Genomic DNA, 11,094 nt, shown 5'->3' with positions numbered 1-11,094 from the left:
TCCCTCACCCGCTCTGGTTCTGCTGGCCGCGGTCCTCCGCGGGGGTGTCCTGGGTGGGTACCAGCTGTCAGCTTGTCGCGTTTTCCAGCTCGGACTCCGGGATGTGCGGGGTTTAGGTACCTGAATGTTACCTCAAACCCTTCACAGCCATTACAAATAAAAGGAGATGGGCGGGTTTGCCCCACGTCTCCCGCGACAAAGGAATCTTGAGTGTTTCACCTCGCTCTGAGCGATCAAGCACACCGAAAGCCGTAGCAGAGAGGCAGAGTGACTGTAGCGGTATGTTTTAAGGGAGAGCAACAAGTCCAAGAAACAGCAAAACGTGACCTATAACAAAAGCTTGAGGGAGTTGCATTATTTGTTCGTTTAAAAAAAGGCAGTTCAGGGCTGTCTTCCAAGCTTTGGAAGCTTTCGGAGGGCTGCGATGCACCAGATGTGAGAGCCAGCAGTGATTGGCAGGAAGGAGAGACTGAACCCGCTCTGTGATTTACCAGCAAAGGAAGTTGTACAACATCATTTCACTTCAGTAGCTCACAAAGTGGTTTTGAGTTACTGCTACTGAGGAAGGAGGTTTCTGCATGCGTGGTTTTCCCCTCTGTGAGAATTTAAGGACAAAGCCACGTAAAACATCGAGAGGGAACGTTTTCCACTGCGTTATGGCAAATTTTCAGTAGCCGTTAACGTTGCTGTAGGAGTCTGAATTTACATGCCTGTAAATAAATGGTGTTTGGATCAATACAGATAATCTGATGATAACAGGCACGCTGCTTTTTCCCCCAGTAACAATCTGTAACTCATCTTTACATCAGCAACAGAACAGGCTTATGCATCTTGTGTACTTGTCAGGCTGCAAAAGCGTGTCTAACAACTTAATGTGCTTAAACAGTGAAAGATAACTGCACACACAGCTAATAATTCATATTCGATGCAGAATTGGTATTTTAAAAACCCAACTAGTACATTATCCATCTGTGGTTTCTATTTCGGTGCTGTTGTCAGAGTAACCATGACGCTTTACACCAACTACTCTCTCTTCTGAATCCAACAAGATTTGGAAGACAGATTAATACAAATTACTTCCATAAACCTGTCAGTTCTGTGATCTGTGAGGAGCTATGTGCAGGTACACGACACTGTATTCCGGGTGTGGAAGAAGTGTTTCATTTGAACTGCAAGTGTGTAGCTCCTCACAGGATCCGATTCCACAGCGTGTCCTGGCCTACCAAATACTAATCTCTTTCCTTGCGTTCCCCAGCAGTTTTTATTCTTTTTTGCAGCAGAAAAAAAAAAAAAAAAAAAAAAAAAAAAAAAAAAAAAAAAAAAAAAAAAAAAAGAAAAAAAGCCAAGGAGAAATACTAGGAGTGCAGTTTCCTTTAAATAAAAGGAAATTGCTCTCCCAAAGAAGTGTATGTTTGGTTTGATCTCCCCTGCCCCGATGCATGTTTAAAGATATTGTGTAAACATCTCTTTCATTAGACACATTCCCCGCAGTGCAGCGGGGCTGAGCAGCTTAGAAATACCTGCACTGAAGAGCCCTAATGTTAGCCCAAAACACGGGCAGCTCGTATTAAGGACATCAATAAAAACTTCTTGTGTAATTTTTACCGGCAACTTAAGTAGTCCCTAATTTTTACCATTAGCTTTAATGTGAAGCCAAAATTAAAACCAGATTATCTGGTCTCAGTTTCAGCACTATGAGGAAAACTAGGTTTTATTCATATATGTTATTTCCAATCTCAGGCAGAAGAAAACTAGGTTATAAAGACCTTCAGAGCCTGAAGAATGACTTCAGAGCCTAAAGGATTCTCCTCTTTTTTTCCTAGTTTTAAACCTGAAATTCTTTATTTGGAATGAACAATATTGCTTCCACCCATAATCAGTGTCAGATACTAAAAATCTACATGAAGAACTGGATCCTTTCTATACCAGCATAATTATTTCCATCAGAGAAAAGAGCAGCAACACAACTCTCCGAAAAATGCCTTTCCCAATTAAAACATTAACATGAAATAAAATCTGTAACTCAAGCATTCCTAAAACATTAAGGAACAGAGATGTTTAATGCAGGCTTTGAGCACGTTAATTAGAAAGTGGAAACTGAAGCTAAATAGCCACTAGCACAGAAAATAAACTGCTTGAATAATACCGTACCTATATTGACATCCTTTTCAAAGGGATAATGAAATTATCCTTTCCTTCCCCTGCCTGTTTTCCACCGTGATTTGACTCACAAGGAAAGACATCCAAATCCTCTTCCATCCCAAGGCTGTTCTCCTCATTCTCCCATTGCGTTGGGATACTCTTATGTTTTTTCATATTTCCCAGCCTCTCAGCTTTTGAGTAAACTCATCCCAACCAATCTGCCTTTTTCCATTCCTTTCCCTGTATCTCCTTATACAACTAAATTTGCTCTTCTGTTAGCTTAACTTTAAATTACTGTCTAATTCTGTTAATTTTGCATAAAAATACCATAAACAGAGAAGAGTTGCCTTGTTAGGCAGGCAGGTTTGGAAGGGTGGCTATCAGCATTAGGTATTTAAGAGAAAACATTCTGCATGATTTTTAAAGGACTAAGACTGTAAAAGGGACTAGACTCTGCTCTGATGTAACTAGACAGTTACGTCATACAAAAATCAATAAAGAGGGGATTTGGGGTTCATTAATCAATACACGAGCTTCGACGAGCTGAAGGGATTTTTAACGTGCTGTATTAATTTCTAAGAACTAGGAGAGAGCGCTGACCCAAAATACTGAATGTAAATATATTTCTGAAAAATCTAGTGGGTGGTAGAGTAATAGGGCAGAATAAAGCAGGTGACGAGGAAAAAGAAGTGGCTCAACCAAAGAAAATTTTATCCTGTTCTATAAACTGACTCTTTCGGTGTTTCATATTTTCAGAGCTTTTTGGCTGGAGCCTGGAACGAGACAGCAAGAGGACGCTGTGAAACCTCTCGATTAAAGTGACATAGGGAACACTGTTACTGAAACCTGCTCTCTCTGCGAGACGTACACGTACGGTACACGTACATGTGCAACAGCCCCATGGGACCTCTATCCCCCAGCAAGCAAATGATCCAAACCACAGAAAGACTAGCATTGAAGAATTATTTATTAATGCTAACACATGTCTAGCAACTCTTCAGCACGTACTACAGACTTATCTGAACAGCAGCGAGTATCAGTCTTTGCAAGCAAAAGGTGCTCTCGTTCACTGGGTATTACACAGAGAGAATAAACAATTCAAATGCGTTTTCAAAGGTGATGTTTAAAGCAGTTGAAAGCAGCTGATGAAAGCCTTCCTCCTGTCCCATTATGCAGCAAGGGCACATTAGCACACATTAACGGAGAACTGTCAACCTTACTTCTGAATTACAGTTTCAAGCTTGTATCACAGCCTCTAAGGTACTGAGTCAGGTTTTAATATTTCCCGGTGGTAAGAGACTGCAAGGATAAACGTGGGTAACTGCATTTAAAAGCATATTACTTTCATCATTAATATGCAGCTTCTGCTCATGTTGAGACTGGACTTTAAAACTTACATGAATTAGATCAATTTTTTAAAAATAGATTTCTGTCTAGAGTAAGCGCCATTTGTTCACCTGATGCACAAATCCTTCATTTCAGACAGCTCACTGCGAAGAGATTAGTTACTGGTTATCAGTAGAGTCTTCATTCACCTTTAGACTCAGCTCAAGGGAGTTATGTAACATGTACATGTCTGTCTTAAGCACCAGCAAGATCAGATGCATGTAAATACACTATTACATTAAAAAAAAAAATCCTGTAACCAAACACATTTTCTAGCTCTTTGATGAACAATCTGAAACTGGTTAGTCATCCACTTGTACAGACCAGCTTTAAAAAAAGCACACCAAATTCTCTCTCAGTAGTTTTAATGTAGTTTTTAAGTCCATTTTTTAACTTCCAAGTAAGCCAGAGGAATCATACTAATTTCAGTTTAAAAGACTGGATTATTTCCTTCCATCATATTACTTAAGATGAAGAACTAAATATGTACATATATATTAAAACAGTAAAAGACATCATTTAACTTTTTTTTTTTTTACCCCTGAGTAAGGGTTAGGGTGGGCCCTTAGTAATAATAAACTTCACTTTGTTCAGTTGAGATTTACATGCAAATATCAGGGAAAACATAGAATTTTTTATAAAGAGAATATTCTTCCCGTTTACATCATTTCAGTAACAAATTAAAGAGTTTCACCAAGTAAAGTAGTTTCAATACAGCTTTGTGGCCTAGATTTCATGAGTAGAGGTCACAGACACTTCAAAGGTGTCGTTACTACTCTTCTAAACGGGATTAAAACTAAGTTAAGAGAACTCCCTCCTATTTGAACTACATTTTTGGGTAACATTTTAGGATTTTGGTCATGCTAATGGGATGCACAGAAGCAGGATGTGTGGAGCGAGTACCAGCCACAAGGTGTTCAGCAGCCACACGTCACCACTTGCTCAGCCCATGAGGGCTGGGTGTCGGCGACGCAGAGGCTGAAGCACACCGTGCCACTCTCCCTGAAAGGGCATGGGGGGTTACTGTAGCATAAGTTTGCTCATCTGTAAGTTCCCAGGTAAAGACAACAGTCCTAGTTCACTGCCAAGCACCTCAAACGGGAAGGTGTTTTGGCCCAAGAACACAAACTAGCGATGTCCCTGCCTACTCAAAGTGCTTTCACCATTTTTTCTCTACATCAGGAGAAAAGGTCTTAACAGCAATCTGGTGTAGCCACAGTGACCTCCTCAGCCTGCAGGGAGTCCAGGAGAACATCATTCAAATCTCCTCAGGCACAAGGAAAGCTTCAAGACCTTTCAGTTCCAGCCCATCCATACTCTCCCAACACCTGGAAGCTGAACATCAGATGGATCTAGTTCATTTCCCTGAAGTTTTGGCAGCGTGTGGACTGAATGCAAATGCCCTTTTTCTACTGCTGTTTTAAGTTTTTTGTGCTCTGTGGAGGTAGCCTTGGGTGCAGCAGGCCTCAGCATTTAGAACATCTGCAATCTCACATTCATCAGGAAAAAAAAGGCACCATCTCATCTTTCAAACATCTATGTGCCATCAGTCTGCACATGCTGAAACCAAAGCCAGCTTTCTGGGTGACTCCATACTTTCTGAAAAGAGCTTTGTAAGCCATGCAGCAAGAGGAAACTACCATCCACTGACGTTACACCGCCAATCTGTGTCTCAAAGTCCCAGCTTAGTCACGCATTTAAGTGTCCAATTTCCTCCATATACCAGTTATGCTCAAGTATACAAGTATTTTCCAATTGCTACCAACAAAGCTGTCCTGTGCATTGCAGATAACAGACGGTAACATGCGCCTGTTCTGCTCCCTCCTCACTCCTCGTAAACATACCACACTGTCTCTCCATGGCTTCTAAATCTGCCTCACTTGTGTATCTGATTTTTCGGTAGTTCCTGATTGACCCGTTAGCCTCTCTGACAACCCTCCCTGGAATATGAAGAATTAAACAGTAACGAGGAGATGTAGCAAAGTACAGACCTGGCTCAGAGCTGCACATGGTGGTAAGTTCAAGTAACTCCACAGCTTAAGGCTCTCTTGAAGAAACAACTGTCTGACAGGCCAGTTCCTAGAGAGGACCTGTTCTGTACAGGACTAGTAAACATTTTGCACGTACACTGCAAGCACGTGAATATCAACAGGAAAACTACTGATGTCAGTAACTGGGGCCTTGTGTGCCAGACAAATTACTGTGTATGAAGAAAGGGCAGTTTGTCTTCAGAAGCCCCAGCACCAACCACTTGGAACTTCAGCTGCAGAGGTAAGCACCTAAAACTTTAATTGCAAGCATTAATTGCTACTTTGGGTCTAAACTCTGTTGACTCAGCCCCTGTATTAAGACAGAAAAGTACATAGTAAGAGTGGTACTACAATTGCAAGGAGTTAAAAATGCAAGTCTTCACTTTTTAAAAACAAACAAAAAATATTTCATGCAGCCTTGTTTTTAGAAAAACATTCTATTTATGGTTGTCTTTGTTTTCTGCCCTGAAGCACATCTGCAGTCTAATGAACCAGAAAACGGGCAAGACCATACAAAGAAATACCATTACATGCCTGGGTTGCAAGTTATCATACTCCATGGAAGTTTCATACCCCATGCTATTGGAACATAGCATGATACCACATAGTTGTTATAAAGCTGCTCTACAGGAGCTAAAAAGACATATTAGATTGTGAAAAAGCCAAATACCTTTTCTATACACTGACTGCAGTTTATGCAGCACTATGGGGTAGTCAGTAAAGCCTAGCAGGGACATCAAGGGATAAGACAGACAGTATTTAAAATAAATTACTCCCCCAAACCTGACTTTTTTTTTTTTTTTGGTAAGGAAGCAAAGACATACAGTGCTGAGACTGTCATTCTACATACAAAAGACTTGATCCTGCTCCACTTGCAAGTTCTTTTACTTACAACTACAAAAAAACCCCCCATAAAATGCCATCAAGTCAAAGCAGTAATGTTCAGTGCCACATTATGTTGATTTAAAGTCTTCGCAGCCTGCAATGTAGATTAACAAGTCTGATCCTCTAGTCTTATTTGCTGTATTTTATTCCAGTCAAGGTCAAAACCCACCAACCAACCAAACCACAAGGGAGTAACATCTTGCACAGAGCAAAGAGAAAAGTCTTCATGTAAAATTGTGCTCTCTAGTGGAGAAATTTGATTTTGTGCAATGAAAGTTGAAGCCATGCACTTGGCCAACAGGTTCTCAGTGCAGAGAAAATATTCAGGCTGTGAAAAATCTGAAGAGTGCAAGTGCCTAGTTCAGATTTGTTATAACTGAGAGAGGTTCATGCTGAGCTACATGCCAGATTACAGCTAGATAAGGTTTCTAAACGGAAAACAAAAAATACATAAGTCCCAAGACATGCTTTTATGTTTGTTTAGATTTTAAAAGTAATAGCACCTTTAATGGAAGAGCAAAGTACTTCCTTTTAATGATGTGACGCTTTAATATGGTCCTACATAATACTCCATAGTTTGATGAAAATAGGTTAGTTTTACACCAGATGGTGCTACTTGGTTTACATAATGAAAACTAGGATTTTTCAATAAATGAGGGTTTAATAACGAAATTATCTATTGATTTATTTTTAGAAAGAAGAACTGACAGGATCACCAACTCTTTGATTTCTAGTTATGCGAACACCGCTAATCTTAAACATACTGAATGAGCCTTCAGGATACACTAGCTCCTGCTCAATTTGTTCTCTTACAGTGTTAACAAAATACCACCCATTCTCCTCATGACAGCTGCCTACCACTGGTTTTTCTGGGGGAGTTTGGACCAATGAATGCATGAACTCAACTTAATAGCAGATAAATTATAATCTCTTCTTTAGAACTACTTGGCCACTTTACATATCCTCAACAGCATACGGGATTCAGCTTCTTTGAACTCTGTTAAAAGAAGGCTGTGGAAATAAATCTGAAGTTAGAAATATGAAAGACAAAAAGCTAAATGTACAGTTAACTCATGCTAATTTTAAAAAAAAGTACATTTTGTCACGCATTCGAACTAAAGAGTAAGGACCTAGCTAGACATGGATATTAGGGTTCTGTGAGGCGGCTGCAGGTTGTTATGATCAGCTGTTGACTGTTACAGAAAACAACATTCTTCTCCTGCTTTGGTCCTGAAAGCTGAAATGGGCAGGGGGGTTGGTGCTAGTTTTTTTTCAAATGCACACAGAAACACAGAGCTACCGTTCATGTTTTAAGTTCCCTAGTACACTCTGAAAAGGCAGACTAACAATTCAGCAAAGCCAGCAGTCTAGATTCAAGAAGTATCACAAGCCATAAACAAATTTGTACCAGTTAAAAGACCAGGTTTTTTAAATAGAAGAACGTTCACAACTGATCTTACGCCTTGAGCAAGGAGAGTTCCGCTGACTTCCAGCGCAACTGGTGCTGATACGGCAGCCTTTTAAACGCTTGTGTTTAGTTAATCCCATGACAGCACGCAGATTGCCTCAGTTTCTCCACTAGTAGTCATTCAGATGTTTGAGCTGGGGAACAGTTGTCAGTGACTGGGTAAAAGAAAAACCTAGCTCTACTTCAATCTGATTTGTCATATCACTTAATAAAAAGATTAATAAGAACTAAGTAATAAACCATAGTCTGGGTATGACTAAATATTTACAGCTATTTAAATAATTATGAAGTGCTGGAACTCTGCAAGACAGTTTCAATTTAATATTCTCCTTTAAGTTTTCACAATATTATTTGAATTTCTGTCCTTCACTTAAACCAACTTTTTATTTAGACCGTATCAAATAAATTTAATCTAAAAAAGTCTTGAAATTAATGAGCCAGAAAGACAAGTGAGATATCCCTTGAAGTCCTGCAAAGGTACTGTTACAGACAGTTAATAGAGTGATCTTAAATATGTTTAAAATTCAATAGTAGTCCTGCAAAATTAGCACACAGTTGTGAGCACACTGTAGCACCACCTGAAGTTAACGGGTACATATTATTAGCTCTGTTGTAGTAACAGCTGTCAGTCACAGAGTATATTTATGAAAGGGAGCAGCCCAGTAACCGAGAGAAGTGTCCGTTTTCCTAAGCCTCATTCCAGAAAGGGCACGTTAGCAAACCCTCCATTTTTAGCTACAAAAGTGTTACCACAGGAAGCAGAAGTTTCGGTTGGCTTTGCAGGCTCAGCTAACTATATCATGTTAGAGTTCGTTCACCATCCAAAGACACTAAAAATGACCAAAGTACAGCTCAGTAGGTTATAAGCCATCTGAAAACAGGTCCAAAGTTATATTACAGGCTACAACATCCTACTTAGCAATTTAGTTTAACCCATGTAAGAAGTGCAAACACGTGATATCTTCCAGTTAAATCAACCTCTTCATTTCCTAAGGGGGGAAAAAGACAGAGACCAAAACCCCAGACAATTCATACTGACTTCCAGTCCCATCCTAGAAGACAACTTTGGAACACGTTTGGGACACAGCTAGGAAATCATCCACAGTAACAAATTCCAGTGGCTTCCACAACTCTACCATGACAGACCATTTTAAGGACAAGAATGCCTTCAGAAGCTATCATGCTAAGAATTCCAAAGCTTGCACTGTCCTATTTATAATTCAAGTACTCTCTCTACTCCATGATAAAGAGATTTTAGAGAATATGAAAGCGCAGTCCAGCAGGTCCTCGTGAGACAGCAGATTTCAGCCTTCTCTCAGTTTCCTATACTTCAACGGTTGCAGAAGCGCCATTTGTGTAGCCACCTTTAGACTTCATGTGGTCCTGAATTGATACAGCCTAGAAAAAAGTTTTAGAACATGCATCTTATAAAATCTGGTTGCCAGAGTAATTATTAAAGCATCAATTTGAAGAGGCAGGTGATCCATGTGTTTACAGTGTTGGGTCCCAATGGTAGCAGGGAGAAATAACAACAAAATAGTATTTAAAAATCCTGGGTTTAAACTCAGTGCGTGAGACGGGTCTTGCTATCCAAAATGCACATATTCTTACATCCCTCACCCTGGCACAGATCTGACTTCAAGGCGACGTGTTATCCGGGCCTGGTATCAAATGCATTCAAAGAATCCTTATGCAAAAGGTTCTCATCAGGTGTAAAGAGACTGGGGAAATGAGCACTTCTTGCTGAATATATCTTCTACGGTATATCGTGTTTACAAACCAAAGAACAGTTCTGTTCTGATGCTATTCCATTGATGGGGAAAAACAACAACAAAAAAGGGTCAGACTTTTCTCTCTCTTACCATTACCTAGTATTTTATTATCTCCCTGCCCTACAGGGTACAGAGTGGAGATTTCTGCTTATAGAAGAGGTGCACACTTACTGATAAGTAGTCACTACTCATCTCTCTCGCCCCAACGTGTGCAGTGTGTACAAAGTTCATTGGTTCTCCTATCATATTCCGGTCCAGTCTCCGACGCCTCTTCTGTAAGAGAGCAGATATCTTAGGTCTCTGTTCAGAGAACATGAGCAGCTTTCAGGCAGAAACAAGCAGCTGAGAGAAAAAAAAAAATATGGTCAGTGGTGACCCCTAATGACTCTTTATGGCAACCAGGCCAAAGTTTCAGACTGCTTGCAGTAAAAGAGGATCGGTCACTTTTATTACTGCTAGTTGAATTTTAGTAAAAACTTTCTTTAATGTTGGAAAGTCAGGACCTGAGAACTGCAAAGTCATACAGCCAAAGCTTCTGGTAAAACAGACATCACTTAAACATAGTTTAACAGGTCTGTTCTTAGCTTTTACATTACTTAGCTCAAACTAATTAAAACAACATGACAATGAAAGCGTTTTCCACATAACTGAAAGACTAAGCTTCAAATCCGATAAAGGATGGCAGTTGTGCATCTACCTACCGGCTGGGGCTGTTCGCCATTGCACCAGTTAAAACACACTAGGAATTCAGTCATTATATTTTTCAGCAGGTAGTAAGGTTTTGTTATTTCTCTGGGAGTTAAAGCAGTACGAGGACCAAGATGCAGTCCCTTAAGTGAGCTTAAGCCAGAATTGCTTGTGCAGATTCACTGGTAAAGATCACAGAAAGCATCTGATGAGTATTACCTGCAAAGAGATTAATATTTAAATTTATACTAAAATACATCAAAGTCTTGTAAAAGTTATTCAGCAGTAGATGTTTCAGAAGACTAAAACAAGACTGTAAAATTCTTAAACGTACCTGGACAGAAGAATAACATCAATTTAAAATTGGTAGGCTCATGTCAGATACCAGGGATAAGAACCCTGCACATTTACTCCCTGACACACGGCAGCGTAAGTTCTGGTTTCTTTACAGAAGCATAATAAAAGCAATGCTGGAATCGCACTATTTAGTAATTTGAAATAAAATAGCTTTGAAGCGCCATAGATTGAATGCTAAACATTTACAAACCAGTGAATAAGCTTCCCTCTTGCCTCTGATATAGTTACTCTTCTTAGATACAGCAAATCTCAAAGATTATTCTACAGTTCCAAAAAGCCCTTAAAAGAGAAAAAAAGAGCTTCGTATACCAGCAACAGAAACCGTGCGTGAGACAGCGGCTAGAGCTTCCCAGATAGCACAGAACTC

The 11,094-nt window shown here is 39.8% G+C and overlaps 1 protein-coding gene across 1 annotated transcript; it reads right to left on the bottom strand.

The window, feature by feature from the left end:
- Nucleotides 1–9,234: 9,234 nt before the first annotated feature.
- Nucleotides 9,235–10,438, bottom strand: LOC104491929 (CDC42 small effector protein 2-B-like). The gene is made up of 3 exons (XM_010134418.1): nucleotides 10,385–10,438; nucleotides 9,855–9,956; nucleotides 9,235–9,309 (listed from the first exon to the last, which is right to left on the bottom strand). Exons 1-3 carry the CDS (start codon nucleotides 10,436–10,438, stop codon nucleotides 9,235–9,237), a joined length of 231 nt encoding a protein of 76 aa, XP_010132720.1.
- Between the last annotated feature and the right edge of the window lie 656 nt (nucleotides 10,439–11,094).

The sequence above is a fragment of the Buceros rhinoceros genome, unplaced genomic scaffold (assembly GCF_000710305.1).
Source record: "Buceros rhinoceros silvestris isolate BGI_N320 unplaced genomic scaffold, ASM71030v1 scaffold43894, whole genome shotgun sequence".
NCBI classification, from domain to species: domain Eukaryota; kingdom Metazoa; phylum Chordata; class Aves; order Bucerotiformes; family Bucerotidae; genus Buceros; species Buceros rhinoceros.
The sequence above is the reverse complement of the archived record's forward strand: the minus strand, read 5'-3'. Positions and strand labels throughout refer to the sequence as shown.